Raw genomic sequence first — 21,768 nt, forward strand, 5'->3', positions numbered from 1 at the left:
CATGACTAGGTTGGTCCTGACCCTAGTTCAGGTCAGTAGGCAGCCTACCCCACACACCTGATGTAAATCCCCATTTAGCTCTCCAACCGCCGTTTTACTACCATTGTTCATGCACTTTTGTGTTGAGCTGGATTTCCATTTTTGGAAGAATATCTGCTTATCATAAATAACCCCTGAAACCTTCCTGCTTCCTTTTATTGTTTAGGTTTTTTGTAGAGCAAGTGGGGGATGGTTATGTGTACATCACCTTGGACTTTCGTTGTTGTATGTTGTAAGTAATCTCCATGGGGGGGTCTAAGGATTTTAAGCAGGGTTTTTCCAAAGAGCATTAAAGAGTTAGGCACCCAACTCCCACTGACGGTTAATGGGACATGGTATCCTAAGTCCCATTTGTGCCAATATTCCCCCTACCTCTCCCAGATCTCCTTATTTCTGATCATGGTGTGATGGGTTCCCCCAGGGTGCCACCCGGAATTAGGGTCCTCCTGAGCCCTCTGACCTACCAGCCTGGGCTCCGTCTCACACTGTGCTGTTGTGACAAGTTGCAAAGCTCTCCAGCCTGCACTTTGACCAGCATTCACACAGGTATGGACACATCCAGCTCAAGTTACATGCAGGCTCTCTAACCACCAGCCTCTGATCCCAGAGCACCGTCCTGCCCTGGTCAAATCTGGCCAGTATATGGGTTTAACACCCAGTCTGCCTCTCCTTCAATGTGAAGAGGACCATGCACACGTGTGATAACCAAGCTAAGATTTCCCCCAGACACCGTAGTCAAACGCACACTGGTTTGGATTAAAACATAAAATAAGTGTATTAACTACAAAAGGATAGATTATAAGCAATAGCAAACTGATCAAAGCAGATAAGCTAGTAAATAAAGAAAACCGCAACATACTAGAGCGTAACACACTAGATAGGCAGGATGTGAATTAGCAAATTCTCATCCTGAGTGATAAACAGGCTGGCACATTCTTAAGGCACAAGCTGCCCTGGCTCTGTAGCTTGAGTTGCCCAGGTTTTCATACACAGGCTAGAAATCCCTTTAGCCTGGGACCATCAATTTCCGCCTGTGCAGTCCTTGCCGCTCAGGTGTTTCCAGGTGTGGTGTTGTAGGGAGAGAGAGGTCCCATCATGATGTCATTTCCCCCTTTTATATCTTCTTTCCACTTGCTGGAAAGGTCTTTTGCTGTGACCTGGGTCAAACAGTTCCCATGGTGTAGTGTTATCTCTGAGAGCTTTCTGTTGTACACCGTTCCTGGGGTAATCCTTGTGCTTGTTTTTTTTTTCTTCATTGAGCCACTAACATTGTTTGGCCTTTTTACTGTTGTACCTGAAAGGCTGCTTGTGGGTGTTTTCAACCTCACAACATGTTTCAGTAACACACACACAGCCAAACTTCATAACTTCACATACAACAATAGCACATACAATCCAACAAGATATTAATGTCTAGCAGATCAAGACTTTTAGAATGATACCTCACAAGGCATTCTTTGTACAAAACATATCCTAATTACATTACAGTGGTGAATATTGTGCTGCCAAGGTGTCACATATGGATTCTTTTTAACTCGTTTCCTCATTTTTCTGAACTCTCCCTTTCTAGAGTGTCACAGTGTTCGTTTTTGATAGAAGTCCTTCTCCAGACATGTTGAATTTAATTATACAGTGGTGTCACTGTTGTTTAGTTGTCTCAGCTATAGTTATTTCTTGAGCCAACTCCTGTCAGGGTTCAGCTACTTTTTTTGTGTGCTCTAGGACTAGCTATTCCAAGAAGCAATAATTTAAATGGAAATAAATCATGTAGAAATAAGGCACTCATTTTTAACAGTGAGGACAGGTAAACATTGGAATAACCTACCTAGGGATGTAATGGAATCTCTGTCACTTGAAGTTTTTAAGTCATGACAGGTTGTCTTTCTAAAAGAGATGCTATAGCTCAGACAGAAGTTACGGCCTTGATGTAGAAATTATTGGGTGAGGTAAGTTCCTTGTTCTGGTTTATTCAGACAGGCAGACGAGATGATCATAATAATCCCTTCGGGTCTTAAAAATCATTGATTCTACAAGGTGCTCAGAATTGGCTTCTCCAAACCTTACCCCAGTGTGCAATTCGACCAGTTTATATGTGGGTCTGTCATGCTTGTATAAAGGCAGTGACTTTCATTTTGCATGAGTTACCTCCGTATCTCATTAGTATTGAAACACAATAAAGTATATATTATCATTAGAAAACAAACAAGAAGTGTTTGCTTATTATTTCAGTGTGTTTTCTGTTCAGTTGAATGCATTAGTTGGACCAGAAGAGAAATAGCAGCCATTTCTATATGTTTAAAATTTGGGTTTTTAGCTGAGTTGGAAGGAAATGGTTTTGTATTTTAAATTAAGAAAAATAAATAATTTGTAGTTTACAAGGTTATATTTTTAAATGAGAATTTCAAGAAATACTTTTCTTCTATATTTATTTAGGATAACAGCAGAGGAAGAGAAATTTAAAAAGGAATGGGAAGAAGATTGGAGGCCTAAAGAGCCACCTAAGCCTGTAAAAACTGTAACTGAAGACGTACATCCAGCCCCTACTCCTAAACACAGAAGTAAGTGACTGACTGGTTCCATCCTAGTCAGTGAGGGAAACAGTTGTGTTTGAGGAACAATATTATGATTCAGCAATAGTCATGGATATGGCGTGTTTTCACCAGCTCAAATCTAACCCATGTCAGCCATGACTAAAACGCAACACCTGATGGCTGTTTGGAGGTCTATGAGAGATGAGTTTAGTTGTCTCCATCCAGTTCCTACTTAATAGACATCTGTCACAAAAACTCACTGCCACACTAACTGTCAGCCATGTTCACAGTCTCAGCCAAAAAATGTGTTGACATGGAGACTGAACTTCCTACCATGACGATGAGCCCTCTAGGTGTAATTTGCTGTTGTCCAGCCTGTTTCTATTCAGAGAGTCTCAGTCTCCAGAGATGTCAACCTGGCACATTTCATGTGCACTAAAAGCAAGATTTCATTGAGCTGTTCTCAATCAGAGTTGCTGTGTGCTCACGCTGAACACTTTTGAAAGTCTAGCCACTTCATTTAGGTGCCTAAAAAAAGCTCAGCTCCCATTTGAAAATCTACCCAAAATTCTTATATACCGTGTGTGTGTGTGTGTGTGTGTGTGTGTGTGTGTATATATATATATATATATATATATATATATGTGTGTGTGTGTGTGAATGACTGAGATGGAAATATGTTGCATTCATAGTCTTATTTTAATCTCTTTGCATAAAATGTCAGTGCATAATGGATGACAGGATTTACTGGTATTTTGCTACTTGGGTCCCATTTCAAAGTTTTTCTGATCTCTTACTTTAAATGAGTGTTGAGCTGTCTGTATTCAGTAGATAATCAGAAAAATGCCACGGGTGTCTTGGTTTCATTTCCCTATTTGGCATCTTTGACTTGGAAGAGATCTTGGAAGATGGAAGGATAGGATGCAGAGACGTAATGCTGTACTTACAGCTGGAGACACAGTGGCTTGGTGCTCTGACTTTATTATTGGGAGAAAAGGGGAGGGTGTTCGCTTTATTTGTAAAGGAGAAATCTATATAGAACTTCCTGCTTTTGGCAAAGAGGGACTGAGCTACCTCTAGGGCTGAGGGCAACATGCAGGTTTCAGCTCATCTGAGCTTTACCAGCTGAGACATGTGGATCACTGTGGTCCAAGTGCACATGAAGTATCTGGTTTGTGTAAACCACTGCCAACCCTTCCCCTCTCCCTCAACGAGGACCCCAGACTCCTCACTTTGTAAGTCTTTGGAGGATGTGAGGATGGCTGCCTGATGTCCTGTAAACTCCTTCCTGCTACTTATCTCTGAGGAGAGAGTGATTATCCATCTTCCAGCACCTTCAGGTGTTGCCTGGTAGGAAGATAATAAATGAACACCTTGACCCCATCCAGGCCCACTGTGAGGCTGCTTGCCTCCTGACCCGTCTGCTGACTCTGACATGGTTCCCAGCCCAGCAGAGCACCATTTGCAGAGTCCTGGGAAAGGGCATACTGCCTACCATTGTACATAGAGCACTGAATTAGTTATAGAGCTTTGTTCAGCTTGAGAGATGCAAACCTCCCAAGAATTTACCTCCAAACTGAAAGGTCACACAAGTTGGTTGTACATGTATGGGACGATAACTTGGTGCCATTAATGTGCATGACATCCCTGGTAACTACCAATTCTTCCACATGGATTATATTGCACATTTGATATCTAGGTGAGGATTTCTATGTTGCTAACTGGAGAGGACAGATAAGGACTCCTACAAAGAGTGGCTATAATAATGTGAGATGACAGGTTCATGCCAGTGATATGTCAAGGCTATCCCTCAAAACTTCTTTAACAGCAGTCTGCAGAGTGGTTCCAGGTGGTTTCCATCTTCACCTGCATAAAAAGGGAATGCCAACTCACCAACAGCACCCTCATCCCTCTCTGCCCAGAGCTGGCAGAGCCCCCTCCATGCATATGAGCTCTGTGCTAGGGGACTGGGAGAGGGAGGAGACTGAGTGAGCCAGGGCAGGACCAAAGGAATGATATTCTTTCCACCCCTACCTCCAGCCCACCCTTGTCGACCTGACCGGGGGCTGCATTATCTTTTCTGCATAAAGAATGCCAGGGGATGCCACCAAGTACCAAAGGTGATGCATGGGCCCCAATCCTTGCAGATTCCTAGGGATCTGCTCTGTTTGAGGATGGGTCTTGGACCGTTTTCTGCAGGAGCAGATAAGCGCCATTCGCCTTATGGGAATGTTGTAAGGGAAATCTCCATGAGATTTCCAAGCATAAATTCTCCTCCTGCTGCTTTCCACATGGGATTGTGAAGGGGTCGGCTCTCCACAAGTGCACATCCTTGTGTCTGGGAATTAGCTTTCATACCATCTGGTGCCTCTTCCATCAGTTGCACATGCTGTGGCCCATCTCTCTCTGCGAATTGGGTGCTTCCTCTTTGAGTTGGCCCTCTGGCCAGGTTACTATATGGTCTCCCTCCTTTCAGGGTAACAAAGTCCCACTGGACCAACTGTCCACATGCTGTCTTAGGCAGTCTTCTATTCCAAGTCTATCCTCCAGTGCCACTTTCCCAGTGGCTAGTAAGGGAACCTGAGCCCAGCCATTACTCCAAATTCTAGCCCAGGGACCCTGTGACTAGCAACCTCGGTCTGCCCAATCTGACCTGTTGCTTTTTCCCTGGACGCCTTCCTGCCACACCTCTCTCTTGGTTTACCCCCAGAGCTTCCATCACTCCCTATAGCTGCTTCATCCCTCTAGGCCACTTGTAAGACTCTCAAGTCCAGGGCAGGAGCCCAGGACTTGATCTCCTCCTTGTCCCTGGCCAATTCCCTTTTCCTCTAGGGAATGACTATAGACCCTTTCCCATGCTCAATTCCTGGCTTTATACTCCCCTTGGATTTCCTCCTCTCAGCTGGGCTTCATCTGCCAGGTGGAGCATATAAGGTTAATGGGCCCCTCCTGACCCATAGTAACGCCCTCAGGGCCAGTGTGGGGTTGAGATCTCATCACAAGGATGGATGATCTGGTCCCTAATTACATTATATTTAACAGCTCACTCCTCTGCTGTTACTTAATGCATTTCAATGTAATTAAGAATGTGGGTCTTTAGTGTCCTACGGAAATCAAAATGGGGTGAATTGCAGAAGTAAAAGAGAAATACCAGCCATGTCAACTAAAGCCTGAGAGCCCTGAAAACTCAGTGACACACTAGGACACTTCAAAAATGCATGTGCCTTCACTGAACCTGCAAAAGTTCACACTTGCATGCTGATAGGTATTTGTGCATGCAAATGGGCTAACGATGATTACTATGGCGAGACAATGTGGGCTAATGGGTAGAACACTGGACTGGGCATCTATTCCCAGCTCTGCCACTGGCCAGCTGGGGTGACCTTGGACTAGTCATTGCATCTCTGTGCCTCAGTTTCCCCATCTTTAAAATGGATATAATGATCTCCTTCTGTAAAGTGTTTTGAGATGAAGAGCACTATATATGAGCTAGGTATTAGTGCTATTATCTAGTGTTATTACTGTATTGCATGTGCAAATATGGGTCTTTTTGTGTTTAATGAATGGTCATTCTTGGGGGCACACTCATCATGTCCCCTGTTTAAACATTTGTCCCCTAAATAAATAAAGGGATCTGGTGGCTACTGTGACACACTTGTGCAAATATGCAGCACAGGCTCTAGCAAATATTTATTTCTTTAGAAATTATAACAAAACTCTGAAAAATGTCCCCGTCTCCTGTACAAGCTTGAAAATTACACTGTAAAGATCCAACACCTTTCAAGGGCAGCAGTAAACCTCTGAGCAAGCAGATCTTTTTTAAAAAATCTACAATATTCCTACTCTGCTTGACAAATCAAATACAGATCAGTTTGAAATTTTCAACTTCGTGAAATACAGATATAATCTCAGGGATCATTGAATTTCTCCAACAGTTGTAAAAAAAAAAATTTGTTCTTAGCAAATTGTTCCCTTCAGTTTTTATACTTTACTGAAACCTGTTCTGAGTTTTACAGAAAGTATGACTTACATTTTCATTCTTCTCGTGAAGAATGACTTTTGGAAGTCAGGGTTTTGACTGCTCTGCTGACTGTTTGGAGTGGGCATTCTGATGATTTTGCAAGTGGTATGAAAAATGAGACTGAAAAAGGAGGATTGAGCTTAGGCTCTTCTATGCTAAGGCCCTGATAAAGCAAAGCACTTTAAGAATTGGCTTACCTTTAAGCATGTGAGCAGATCTACTTAGTCAGTTCTCAGTGGGATCATTCACATGGTTACATTTGTGCATGCTTGTAAGCGTGCACTGATTTGGGGCCTAAGAGCTTTTTCTGGCACCTCTAGCAAATACATTAATATCTTATGTGGATCAGACACTAGGAGACAAACACATCTCCTTGTGTGGATTCCATAAGGCTTGGACACATGCGTTCTTCACTTTTCAGTTGTCTAATCCATTCACACTGTGGTGTCCTTCTCCCATGCTCCCCCACCCCCCGCTTTTCTGCTCCCGTTCCATCCTTTCCCCCTCTCTTATTCCTCACTCCTCCTTTTCCCTCCCCAGAAAATAATTTGTGTAAATTTTGTAGTCCTTACTAAGACAAAACTCCCTTGAAGTCAGAGGGCATTGTGCCTCAGTAGGATTTATCACAGGGAGCAGATCTGTTCAGTAAGAAGGTACTGTTTGTATGCTCTAACTTTTCATAGAAGTGTCCATTAACTGTAAGCCTGGCTGCTGGACTGAGCTTTTAAAAGTTAATTAGGATGGCTTGAAGCTTAACTTCTAGATAAAAGGTTAAATCAGGAACTGTTGGTTAAACTAAAAAAACCCAGATGCTTTGAAGCACTATTATGCACAACAGGAAGTAGGAAAGTAAGACCCTAGGCTGGAGCTCAGGTGATCTTTGTTCAATTCCTGATTCTGCCCCAGTATTCCCACATGATCTTGGGCAAGTTGCTTAAATCTTTCTATGCCTCAGTTCCCCAATCATAAAATGAAGGTGATGATATTTTCTTTCTCCCACTGTTCATTTCTCTTGCCTATTTACATTGGAAGCTCTTTAGCGCAGGGATTTGTTCTTACTGTGTTTGTGCAGTGCCTCCCGCAGAGGGGCCACAATCTAGGGGCTACTATAGTATAAGGGAAAGAGGTGGCATTTCTCTCTGAAGTTAGACCCCAGATAACTGTTGATGGTCAAACTTCAGAGTAGCCACCAGGTTCCTCTCCCAGCCTAGCTTCAGTGCATTGCAGGCCATGATGGCTGTATGAAGACCTTATTTTCTTCAGCGTAAACCAGGAATTGATTATACCTTGTTTTTTTCATGATATTACAGATCTCAGTGCGGTTCCCTTTTTACCTGGTGGAAACCTCAGTTACCCTATCACTTCTATCTCCTCATTTCCTTCCTCCTTTGTTTCTTTAGTAGATTTAAAGGGAGTTGCGCATGACCAACTTGCAGCAGATGACATGGATGGAGTGATCACGAAGCAGAACAAACAGGTTTGCTCTTCAGCCTTGGCTTCCTATCCTGATTCAGATTCTTCCTACATTTCATTTCCTCCTGACAGTCAGTCTTGACACTGGACTGAACACTTTCTATTCTTGCTGTTTTCAATTGCTACGGCAGGACCCACAGTCCATTGGATGGTAAACGCTAGCAAAATTACAGAGCTCAGAATATGTATTGCTGCTATTGTGCCCTAGAGACACCTGAAATGAATACAAACACTGTCAGTAAATATAAAGAAAGTGGATGCTATTAATTAAGCTTTGGATCATCAGCAGATTTATATATAATAATAGAGTTACTGAATGTCCTGTGTGTTACCCAACAGTATGGTTTTAAACTTTATGAACTTGGCTTTAAGAAAATCTTTTTTTTTTCCCCCAGAACAAAAATATTTCATATGGGGAATGAAAGGTTTTGTTGTTTCCCTAAATGTTGTGCACAAGCTTGGATGTTTTTGAATCATTTACTTGATTTCATTCTATATGTTATTGCTAACAAATTGTTACAATTAATATAAAGCAATAGGCATGATAATGTTTATCTAACAATAAAGAGAATCACTGTCAGGTTTTGTATAGAGGCTGGCTGTTGCATCAGTTTCGTTTCACATAAAAAGTGTATCAATAAGGTAAGCGTGTTAGTAAATGTACAGATGCTGCTTTTTGATCAAATCTGATAAAGGAACTGTCATTTAACACCATCATTTAATACAATACAACACTCCAGACATTTAATACCATTATTATTTTGCCTACAAATAGCTTTTAACCTGTTACATATGGACATGGGTTGATCTAAACCAATTCTGGACTTTTCTCCATCAAATATTTTTCCTTTGCCTTTTTTATAGCTTTTGGGTGGTTTTATCGATATGAAGGGAAATTTCCCACAATTCGCAAGGTACAAAGTGTGTGGAGCTATAAATGAAAATTTGCTGTGGGTTTTGCATTTGAAATGACTCCTTTCTCTCCTCTGTATTTTTTTTAAATAAATTGTACAGCCATGTACATTTATTTCTAAGTGTGGCAATACGTGACCAACTGTCTTACTTCATATGGATTCAGTATATTCAAATGCTTCCTCCTTTAACATGTGCATGTGCAAGCAAGTTTCTTTGGAGTGCAGCTAGAGGGGCTGATCTTTGAAGTACGGAGTGCTCTCAACTCCCACTGATTGCAATGGGAATTGATACCTAGACATACCTTTCAGGAGGTGCTCAACACATTTGGAAGACTGGACAAATGGGGTGCTCCCCTTTGCAAATCTTATGTTCCCCACAAGCCTTTGAAATAGTGCTTAAAAGGAAGATTTTCAGAGGCAAAAAATAAATGGGAATTGAGTGCCTAGATCCATTTGTGCCTTTGGAAATTTACCAGTAAGTGGGAGCTTACGTGGTGAATAGACCTGTAAACAGAAATGAATTTGACTCATAATGGAAGAAAACAATCAAAACATACTTTTAAAATTTGCGAAACAGGGTAGTATATTATAAGTATCATCTCTAAAGCATGCAGTAGTGTTTCAGATAATATTCTAGTCCTGTTGATACATTCTTCTTCATTTCCTTCTCAGTATCTTTTGACACTATTATGAACATTATATTACTACCAGGTTGATGATCAAAACCAATTAGGGACTTAATGGTGGAGCCATCTTAGAGCCAGAGCAGATCCTGCATTGCTTCTACATCAATTCATTTAGAGTTTTGGGTGTGCAAGGAAATCAGGATCACAGCCTGGACTTGTCAGCTATATCTACCATAGTCACCACTTAAAAGGTCATCTTTTACCACAAGCCACAATTATTTCCGTATGCATAGGATAGGAAACGTCTGTAACATCTCAGATACCACTTTGTGCTGTTGGTTAATGTTGGCATGTCCATGCTGACCACCATGTGGACTCAGAACTGTATCTCATACTTTAGCCAACATCAATACAGTAGGTTATATGGCAGAAAAACATAAGGTGTGCTGTAAAAGTGCAAATTGGTTTTACTGCCCAAGTTATTCTGTATAATTATATGCTTTGCAGCTCTATATGTTTAGAAGTTCTCAAAGCACTTGGAAAATATTAAAGGGCTAATCTACTCACTATTGAAATCTACGCACACTATAGACTAAAAGCTTGAAAAAATGTATTTTTAATCTAAACTGCAATATTTTTATTTTGTGTGTTTTTAAAATGTTTCAGCCCACACAAAAACAACAAACCAATGTTTGTAAAAGAAATTCACTTCCTATTAAAGGTATTTTTAGTACAGAGCAAATTGCAAACGGTGAATTCTGAATCCATTAAAAATGATCTATGGAAGGGATGACTCAGGCTCTGTAGAGTTTGACTTGAGCTATGGTAGTGCATTCAGCCAAGATTAATGGGAACATATTGCTATTCTTTAGCACTAGTATCATACAGAGAGCTCAGTGTGAGTCTTCATCTCCAGCTATAAAACATTAACATCTATCATATGAGCCATATATTTACCGTTCTTTGTAAAGAATGAAGTAATGTCCGCAGTGAATGGTGTAAACAGTAACTAGCTCTAAACAAAACATGAAAACATTTGTAATACAAACTAAACTTCATGGCTAAAACACAGGCATTAGAAATTAGGTGTTTGATGCGACTAAATCTTTTTCACAACATAGTCATTGTACCTGTTAGGGTTAATCTTTGCAACAATAGCCAAATTACTTGTGAAGTAAATACCATACAACCTCACTGATCGCAGCAGTGGAAGGTTCTAATTGCTCCCACATCAGGGCAGGTCTTTTTTTTTACCAGCAAGAAGAATCTGTCTATTTTTTAAAATCCTCCCAATGGTTATTGCCTAGATTAGGGGTGTGAGCTGCTACATGTCACTCCAGTATTGCAGAGCTGATAAATTAATCCTGTTATGCAGAGAATGATTGTAGCATGATTGTCACTGTGCCCTGGGTTCCCCAAGCCACAGTAAAGAGCTATTGGCTGAAAAGAGGAAAAGCTCATGCTTCCTCACTGTGCTGTCTCTCCTCCAACAACCAAGCCTGGAGAACAGCCTCTCACTGCACCAGCCAGCTCCTCTTCACTGTGCAGCTTTGGGCATGGGGAAACTGGAGAATGCAGGCTATCCTCCTGCATTACTACTTGGCCTCAGGGAACCCAGCTGATGGCCACTGTAATCAGGGGAGGAGGTTTTCTTTCTCTAACAACAAGAGCACGGACTTCAAAGTCTCTCTCCAGAAGTTTCAGGGGCCTTTAGTTGCACTGTTTTAAAGCCCCCACCCCACCCCCAAAATGATCAGACATGTAACTCTTATGATTGTTTTGTGCAGTGTTAGCACATCTTTAAGTGGCTAGTGCATGTGAGAACATTTAATCCTGTAGCTGCCATGAATGCCCATCTGCCGTCCCTAAGATCCAGACATACCGCCTCCTTAGTACACTGCACTGATCTAAGCCTTTTCTTTGCAGTGGCTGGCTCTGTCTTTCCTAATGCATGGTATGCGGTGTTTTGGAAGTGTGTGACGCAACAAAGGCTTTTTATAGGTTAAAAGGAAGGGTTCACTCCTACATGTTAATACATGACCACTTATGTGAAAGCCATCATGCAATTAATGACAAACAGAAGGGTGAGAAATGATGACGTTATGGTAAACTATTTATGAATATCATAACTCTTACTAGAGGAAAAAGGTATTTAACATTACCAACATTGCATGATCCATAAGTGACGTAGAGGCCTTCTGTTTGCCTTCTGAATAAGAATGAATTTCACCCAATATGATGGGGACTGGTTTTTAGAATTGTTTTAAAAACAGCCACCACACTTATGCACACATACGGAAAGTGGCTAATTTTCCAAGACAGGTTTTCATGTATCTAAAGGCTCAATCAAGCTCCGAGTTTTGCAGTGTTCTAAGCCATTGTAAAGTATACACACTACTGTTTTGTGTAATAAAAAAACCTCCCAGAAAGGGAAAGAGAGAAAGAAGTTGAAGAGTGACAGTTTGCATGAACAGAAAAAGTGTAAAAAGGAACTGGAGTTTGAGCAAAAACTTGCCAAAGAAAAAGAAGGGATGTTGGAAAAAGAAAAACAGCTGAAAATCAACCGGCTTGTACAAGAGGTATGTTGCGATAAGTGTTGGACTATATTTCTTTATGATTTTATTATTTCCTCCTATTTTATCCTGCTTTCTTTCTGCAGGCAAAACTCTTTGACGCTCATGGGTGTCTGCGACCCAGTTCAGCAGGGTATTTGAGCATGTATCTATCTCAAAATATGTGTAATCTCATTGACTTAAAAGGTACCTTATGGTACTTCAAGTACCTTGCTGAGGTGGGCCCTTGCCTTGTCTGCAGATAGTGGTATCTCATGGGTTATTTAAAATAACAAATTACAGATCTTGTTCAGTATACCTGGCAACAGGTAAAGAATAGTAAGCTTATGTTGAGATCAGTGCCCACCTTTTTCCTTAGCTTGCTTTTTTGGTAATAAAAATATGAATATCTGTAAAAATGAAAAGCAGGAATTCAGTGCAAGACAAACATAGAAAATAAAGAACTACTAAAAATCAGAAACAATACGACCTGAGCAAATGAAGAAAATGTTTAAATTGAGGTAACAAAGCATAGTACTATGTTGGATGTAAAATTAAAGGGAGGACTGAGATCTTTTCAAACAAGGCGTGCACTTAAAAATAGATAGGAGAAATTATAGCAAACTGGAATAAAAGGAAATGGGGGTAAAGTAGAATATGGTGTGGGTTTGTTGGTATTTTGTAGAAAGTTTATTAAATCTTTGCATGTCAAAAAGACAGTGGGCCAAATTATCTGCTAGTATAATGCTGTTGGTTTCAGTGGAGATAGGTTAGCAGAGAGTTTGTTCCAATGTGTTAAATACTTGAAAAACACAGGATAGCAAAATACTCTATTCTGTTGCTAAAGGATGACAGAGAACCCTATCCTGAGCTTTCTTATTCACAAGAGCAGTTCTTCCTCAGATGGGTAGTTCTACCACTTTAAAGACTACAGTACTCTCACATGGGATATTTAGGGGTTTTCAAGGACAGGCCTAATGGAAGGCAGTGACACAGAAAGTGACTCACAAGAGCATAATTGGTTTTTGCAGAAAGTGTTTTAAAGTCAAATACATTTTGTATTTTCTAATCTTGTGTGTGGTGTAAACCTATTAATCTTTTTTTATACCACGGTGATATGACTAAGGTATCTGAGACAGAGCGAGAAGATCTGGAGGAATCAGAAAAGGTTCAGCACTGGGTGGAAAGACTTTGTCAGACACGGTTAGAACAAATCTCCTCTGTGGAGAATGATTCTCCTGAGGTAAAAGAAAGCTCTTGCTTATCCCTCCACTGTGATATCTAAATTACTTTTGTATGTTTCATAGACTGGCAGGGAGGTTTTGCAGGGTGTCAGTGAGAAAAACCTGTCCCGTTCTTTCCCATTTCAGCCTTTAAGATTGACATAGACAGTATTTAGCATTTGACATCTGCACATTTTTCAGGGTGCTATCTTTTTTGGGAAATGCATTGCCATTGATAAATGTGACCACATGACATCCACTGAAAAGCAGCGTGACCACTTGACAGTTCTGTATCCTCTTAGCTGACCCTGCTAGATTGGCTAGGATGGCTTTTGCTAGCCATATTAAAACTCGAGGCTAGGAGGACTTTATCACCAAGAATGGTAAGGCAAGAACACTCTGAGGATGGAATCATTGATATTCAGGATCTTGAATGCAACCTAGTACCATGGAGAGCGAGGGATAACAAAGGGCCAAATCGTAGCCTCACTTGAAAATATGTAAGGGAAAGGGACAAAAACTGAGAGAACTCTACAAGAGTCACTTAATAAACTTTTATTCAAATCTTCCCTTTAAAGGGGAGGAGTTTGAGGAGAGGGGGCACACAGAGAAAGGTTTATGGCCTTATAATTCCACACCCACAGAGAGGTTTTCCCACCATCCCGCTGTTCTGGCTCCCCTCCCAGCACAGTTGCTTCAGGAGGAACACAGCTTTCTGATGACTTCCCTTGGGAATGAACAATAACAGCTGCAGAGGGGACCCATGGCGATCTCCCACTTGAATCATTCTAGAGTCAGCAGAGAGCATCTGGTCCTCTGTTCCTCCTGGCCCAGTGCCCAAAGCCATATGGCTCTCCAATGGAAGAGTCTCTTGAGGAGAGGGATATGTTTCTGCAGAAATTCCCCACACCTTCTGCACTCACTAGCTGCAATCTGGTGGATTGCAGTCCCCTTCGGTGGTGGAAATGAAGGGGGCATGATACTAGGGCCAAACTCCTGGACATATTTTCAGAGCTCTGTTGCTCGGAACTGTTTACTAGCACACTACTGTATTTATGCTGCCACTAATTACTTTATTACCATACAACTATTTGAGGAGATTAAACTGGTATAAATCGAGAGAACAGGTTGGTTGTGAGAAATTAACCTGTCTAAGCTAACAGCCATTATGTATTCTTATTTGTTATTAATTGTAATATATCCTTAAAACAAGCAGCAGTTCGCAAGGGTTGGAGAGCAGCCAATGCGGTAGCCATTCTTAGATGGTGGAGCCACTCTATGGTACTGACAGATTTAGCTGAGACTATCATTATGGACAGAGCAGTAATCCACCTGAAGAAGTAAAGTCAAATAAGACTAGGATAAATATCTTGGTTTTTCTAGGGGTAATTTATGCCTCTTTAATTGTTCCTCCAGGGAGTGGACAAAATAGTGGATAAGAGAACACTGATTAAGTGAACTTTCACAAACATTTTAACATGATCCATGACAAATGACTACTGGAAACATTTAGACCACATACATATAGAATCCCTTCTCCACTGCTCCAAAGCTGGATTAATGTATTTACGTCTGCAGAACAGCTAGTTCCTGTATTGACTCCTTTGGAGTTCTTAAGCCCAGCAAGGACTCAAGCTCTGCATGGGATACTCAGCATTATCTAAGCTCTGCGTAGATTTGCTTGAACAACACCAAACTCATAGAGACTGAATCAAGCACTTCCCCTCCTCCCACATATGTGCGCCACCATCATGCATACAGCTTCCACCCATCAGGACATGCACCACCACCGCCATCACATACACAATTCAGGTGGATGTATTCCCAGAGCTGCTTATCAGACACTCCGGACTCTAGGGTGGTATTAGGTTGGCTGGAGTATTTTAACTCTGAATTCCCTAGCACTCTATTTTGTCCTTTAAACTTTAGTGCTGATTAAGGATGTTCCTCTTATTGATATGTATTGACAACCTTTACTCCAGATTCATGGCTTTTTTTTTTTTAATCTGGTCTGGAAATCCTTTTAAATGACTCTAGAATTTCAGGAGCTGCCTGTAAAGTTCTCTCCTTTTACATCAGCCACTTTTGCAATGAGCATTTTTTTCCTGTTCGTTTTGCTTTTTGTGTCTGCTCTTTTTATTTGCACAGCAATTATGCACTGTATTTCTATTCACTGTATTTTTTTAAAACTGGGGTAAGTGCTCTTTGTACACAAAAAGGCTCCAGGAAAAAGTTGTGTACGTGTTTTTTTAATAGGAACCCAAGACCTTACAGTACTGAGTTAATTTTAGCTTGTGGTGTCCTGCTACTTGCTTTTAGTTTGTTCAGGTCCATTATAGGCAAGTGCACAGTTAAGGCAGGTCTCTGTTGTCATTACACTAGCTGACAAGTGGACATACTTCTGCTTCTCCTTCTGCTACATCAATGCGGAGGTTTGCAGGTGGTCTGCAGCTTCACACCACAGACCTTGATGATATTAACCTGGATGAAGTTGACAAGCCTACAAAACGCATAGCACCTCTCCCTCCACAACCTCACACAACTTCTGCAATATCAGCAGCTCATCCACTTTCTTCACCAAATGTCCCATCTTCAAGAGGTCCAGCCCCTTCACCTTCTGCAGCTTCACGGGTGACTTTATCATCATCCACTGGGATGCATACTCCCGCACCTCCTCCCACTGCCTTCTTACCCAGTCAACCCATTGGATCTCTCTGTCGTCCACCCACCCTCTTAGAAGAAAGAATGGGAAACCACAGTTACCATTCTTCTGGCCCTACAGAGTCCTTGAATGGCTGGGAAGCAAAAAATTACAGAGGAAGATCTACTTTTGGACCCATTAGCTCTCAGAATAATGAAAAGACCTACTTATCAAGCCCAAAGGTATAATTTAATTATATTCTCCTCTCATTGAATATACATCATTCTCATTAGTGATGTATCTAAATAGCAGATGGAGAATATGCCTTGTGTGTTTGCTCTGCATAATGTTCCAGATCTTCTGCATCCAAATATCATTTGCAGAATGCATTAGTTAATAGCATCTTTTGTGCTTGACCATTATTACCTACAGCCCATCATATTTTAAATACAAAGAAATCATGTGACCTATTTCACTACAGAAACACAAAAAGTAGGTTATTTTGTAGTTGAATGAGATATAAAGTATCTATAAAGCAGAATATTAGTATTCAGCTAATATGGTTTAAATATGACCCTGAATTGTTTTACTCAGGGAAAGTAGTGGACAGAGAACACTAGGTTGAAGTCACATGCTCAGAAACTTTTGAACTCTTAAGTGAGCACCAATAGTAGTCCTTTGATGGGAACAAGACTAAACATTCTTACTACAAATCTGAATGGTTTGTCCTTTTAGTAGTTAGTTTTCTGGGGAAATACTCTGATTGTCCCTTATTACAAACTCACCAGGTTTATTCCAACAGAGGATCTATACTGAATATTACAAAAAATTCATATATTAAATCCCATTATTCAGGGAAAAATATTTCTGTGACTTCATCATACAAGTATTTTGCTTTACTAAGGAGTATAACATCAGGCACATACTCAAATCTTTATAATAAAAGATCTTTCTGCAGATATTTTATAAAAGTTTCAAACAGTTCAGCTGGGACCCTTTGGGGTAGTTTTTCTGCATGTTTTTCTGCACAAATTCACTGCATTGTGTGCTGTGGTTTTCTGCAAGATCATTTGGAATAATAATGACTTTGTGTTGTGGGTATTGCAGCTGAACAGGAGAAGGGCACAGGATTAAAATGACTTCTTAGTTCTTTGTGAAAATGTGTAGATTATTTCTATTTGATGGATAGTTTTAGAAGAGTGAATTATGAATCTTTGTTTTGTTATAAACAGTCTGATTAACAAGGGGACTCCATAAACATAGTTTATAATCACATTTCAAGAACACTTACGCTTCTCTGGAATTAGAATGACAACTACATCTTTTTATGGAAGATGGGTTTTCTAAATGTTCTCTAAATCAGCGGTTCTCAACCTTTTTGGGCTCAGGAGCCATTTATACATTTTTATGGCCTGTCGTAACCCAATAAATATTCTGGGGGTGAAGGCCCTGGGTGGTTTTTAATCCACATTAGGCAGCTAAATAAGTGACCTAATCTTCAAAAGTTCTAAGCCCCCACCAGCTGCCACCAAACTCAATAACAGGGAGGTCTGAGAGGAGATTTTAGCTCTTAATCAATAAAATATTAATATTGAGCCAATCTTACTCTATTATATGCATTGTTTTGTCTTCAGTGGGGTTTCACATCAGAATCTGGCCTAGCTATGTAGTTCAATTACTAAAGTCAGGTAGATTATCCCATTCTGCCTATTGTGGGGTTTTTTATACCTTCCTCCTACATATCTGATACTAAACACTATCAGAGACATGATAGTGGAACACCTGGACCTTGGGTTTGGTCCAGCTGAGTTCAGAATCTGGCCTGTTGTGCCTGTTTCCTTCTTAAATAGCTTAGTTTATATTATTTGGGCTAAACACAAACATTTGATGTTCCCAAAGAAGTAACTGGTTTCCTTCCTCATATCTCATCCTCTGGCTAGGTTACTCCCAATCAACTGAATAAATCTGTCTGATTTTAAATACGAGACCCTGTTGTTAGACCAGCCAAAGTTGAAGTAAACAGAGATTTATTATTCTGGTCTCATAAACTTCCTTTCCTAATGTTATACACATAGGTTTCTAAATCTTTTCAGCATCAATAATTTTCTTCACCTTGGCCATTTAATTGGAAGTTCTGCCAGGTGCTTGCTGGTGCTGAAGGAGTCAAATTCCCTGTCAAAAATTATTGGCTATGAACTGTTCATAGATGTGGCATGAATTGATTTGAGCATCATAAGTAGATATGCAGTAATGAAGGTATTGTTGTTTAGGGTTTAAGAAACGCCTCTCATGTTGGCAAAATATCATCTGCATCAAGCAATCCACTGGTATGTCATAAATGTTTAATAATTAATATAGGTTTTTTTAATGAGCTTTCAATGTAATGCTAGTGTCAAGGAATTTAAAAAGGGGATGATTTCAGATGGGTGCAGGATATGATTCCCCCCCCTTGAAAAATGGCCATCATATCTTTGGATTCAGGTGTGTAAGGCAGTCATTGCATTTACAAGATACCGGTAATATTACCCTCCATGTACCAATTAGCAGTGCTAAGCTCTAACAGTATAAAAGACTTTCTCTACAATGAGTCTTCACTTTTCAACAGTCTCATAAATATAAGCTTGAAGCATGCATGTTGCATGTACGATATTTTTTCTATGTACTGTGTATTTGTGTTTCTGTCAGGGTGACACACAACATAGTTACAATCCTATGTATTTTAAATGCAGCTTGGGATAGCGTCACAGCTGAAAAATATAGCCCAATATAACCAGTCTTTGATTGTTTTACTGAAAGTGTAAGTAGACATTGGGTCATATTAGAAGAGATATGTGTGCTAAGAAAGGATGTAGTCCCCAATTTCCAGTAGCATGCAAGTATTATGTTAGTTTTAAATTTTTTAAATTTTTTAAATTTCTTCCTATAATAAATTTACAAACCTCACAAACTGCTACCATAACATGGGTCTGTTCAGTCCCTCTTTATGTTCCATGATACAATACACACACATTTGCTAGATGCAGTGAATAAACACTTGAAAAAGTACGTGTCCAGTTTGATAGACTGGCATATAGGGAAAAGTCTTTGGGGTACATTTCTTAGAAGTTGTTATGGGCTTACCCATTCACTGTATAGCACTGGTGTGGAGAATGTGTAGAAAAGAAAAAAACGATGAAGAACCTTTTCACCTTCCTGTGGGACAGCAGAACAGGATCCCTCTTTTATGCACAAGAGTGAGATGGGAGAAGACCCAGCTGATGTATTGGTCCTTATAATATACCTGCAGGAAGCATGGTCTGAGAATTATGAGTGTGTCTTGTCCACTAGGTGGGTTAATGCATATGCCACCCACAGCAGCATGTGGTAATAATTTTTACCTCCTTCTTGAGATGGCCGTTCCACCTTTTATCAATCTCCACCCGTCTGATAGGGAATGTACCAGTCTACGTCCCCACTTCCCAATGTTGCACTGGCCAGGGCTAGATTTGTCGCGTGTGTGTAGAATAAGAACAAACTAAAAAAAGAAGCTTCAGGAATGTGTGCTTTTAAAGAAAGAAACCACATATGAAACTATAGTATTTCCTAAACATAGGAAATTGAGTTTAACGGAGATCATAGTTTAATGGATATCAGGAACTTATTTGATTGGAAAATAGTTTCTCTATACTATGGCTATTAGATTAGACCAGTGGTGGGCAATCTGAGGCCTGCAGGCCGCACACAGCCCATCAGGGTAATCCGTTGGCTGGCCACCATAGACTCGTAGACATTAAGATCAGAAGGGACCATTATGATCGTCTAGTCTGACCTCCTGCACAATGCAGGCCACAGAATGTCACCCACCCACTCCTGCAATAAACCTCTCACCTATGTCTGAGCTATTGAAGTCCTCAAATCATGGTTTAAAGACTTCAAGGTGCAGAGAATCTTCCAGCAAGTGACCCGTGCCCCATGCTGCAGAGGAAGGTGAAAAACCCCCAGGGCCTCTTCCAATCTGCCCTGGAGGAAAATTCCTTCCTGACCCCAAATATGGCGATCAGCTGAACCCTGAGCATGTGGGCAAGTTCCACTAGCCAGATACCCAGGAGAGAATTCTCTGTAGTAACTCAGATCCCACCCCATCTAACATCCCCATCACAGGCATTGGGTCTAGTTACCATGGATATTTAAAGATCAAATAATTGCCAAAATCATATTATCTCATCATACCATCTCCTCCATAAACTTATCGAGTTTAATCTTGAAGCCAGATAGGTCTTTTGCCCCCACTGCTTCCCTTGGAAAGCTATTCCAAAACTTCACTCCTCTGATGGTTAGAAACCTTTGTCTAATTTCAAGTCTAAACTTCCCGATGGCCAGTTTATATCCTTTTGTTCTTGTGTCCACATTTGTACTGAGCTTAAATAATTCCTCCCCCTCTCTGGAATTTATCCCTCTGATATAGAGAGCAATCATATCTCCCCTAAGCCTTCTTTTGGTTAGGCTAAACAAGCCAAGCTCCTTGAGTCTCCTTTCATAAGACAGGTTTTCCATTCCTCGGATCATCCTAGTAGGCCTTCTCTATACCTGTTCCAGTTTGAATTCATCCTTCTTAAACATGGGAGACCAGAACTGCACACAATATTCCAGATGAGGTCTCACCAGTGCCTTGCATAATAGTACTAACACCTCCTTATCTCTACTGGAAATACCTCGCCTGATGCTTCCCAAGTCCGCATTAGCTTTTCTCACGGCCACATCACATTGGCGGCTCATAGTCATCCTGTGGTCAATCAATACTCCAAGGTCCTTCTCCTCCTCTGTTACTTCTAATGGATGCATCCCCAGATAATAACTGAAATTCTGTTATTAATCCCTAAATGCATGACCTTACACTTCTCACTATTAAATTTCATCCTATTACTATTACTCCAGTTTACAAGGTCATCCAGATCCTCCTGTACGATATCCCGGTCCTTCTCTAAATTGGCAATACCTCCCAGCTTTGTATCATTGGCAAACTTTATTAGCACACTCCCACTTTTTGTGCCGAGGTCAGTAATAAAAAGATTGGTCCCAAAACTGATCCCTGAGGAACTCCACAGGTAACCTTCCTCCAGCCTGACAGCTCACCTTTCAGTATGACCCACTGTAGTCTCCCCTTTAACCAGTTCCTTATCCACCTTTCAATTTTCATATTGATTCCCATCTTTTCCAATTTAACTAATAATTCCCCATGTGGCACCGTATCAAATGCCTTACTGAAATCTAGGTAAATTAGATCCACTGCGTTTCCTTTGTCTAAAATAATCTGTTACTTTCTCAAAGAAGGAGATCAGTTTGTTTACATTTGCACAGCCGCCCACAGCTCCCAGTGGCTGTGGTTCGCCATTTCCGAACTGTCTGGTGGCCTGCCAGCAGATTACCCTGATGGGCAGGCTGCCCACCACTGGATTAGAGTAGACTGTTTCACAAAGTTCAGTACAGCTGCCATTTTTATATGGCAAAGACACTGATAAATACTGTGCCATGGTTAAGTTTCATTTTCTCACAAGGGATGACATTCACTCCTGTGCATAGGGCCAACACAAGGCTCAGGCAACACTTAAGCCTGAAATGGATAATGAGGAAGTTCATTATTGGTTTAAAAGTCCTCAGGTATTCATTATCCCATGATAACTAATCTAAAACTTCAGACTCATTTCCTGGTAAGCTATAAAAAATGGACATTTTTGAAGATGTGAAGGAGACTTGCATAGCAAATATTTT

General features: G+C 40.7%; 1 protein-coding gene across 4 annotated transcripts in view; it reads left to right on the forward strand.

Annotated features, from left to right (window-relative positions):
- USH1C (USH1 protein network component harmonin) overlaps window positions 1-21,768 on the forward strand; it is a 100,568-nt gene that overhangs the window by 48,920 nt on the left and 29,880 nt on the right. For 2 of the 4 annotated variants that reach the window (XM_074954911.1, XM_074954908.1), the window contains 2 exons: window positions 2,473-2,597; window positions 7,992-8,068. In XM_074954911.1, coding sequence (XP_074811012.1) covers window positions 2,473-2,597; window positions 7,992-8,068 — 202 coding nt within the window. Of the gene's footprint in view, window positions 1-2,472; window positions 2,598-7,991; window positions 8,069-12,030; window positions 12,184-21,768 lie in introns of all 4 variants that reach the window. The other 2 variants (XM_074954912.1, XM_074954910.1) reach the window with 2 other exon arrangements.

This window comes from Natator depressus, chromosome 6, assembly GCF_965152275.1.
Source record: "Natator depressus isolate rNatDep1 chromosome 6, rNatDep2.hap1, whole genome shotgun sequence".
Taxonomy (NCBI): domain Eukaryota; kingdom Metazoa; phylum Chordata; order Testudines; family Cheloniidae; genus Natator; species Natator depressus.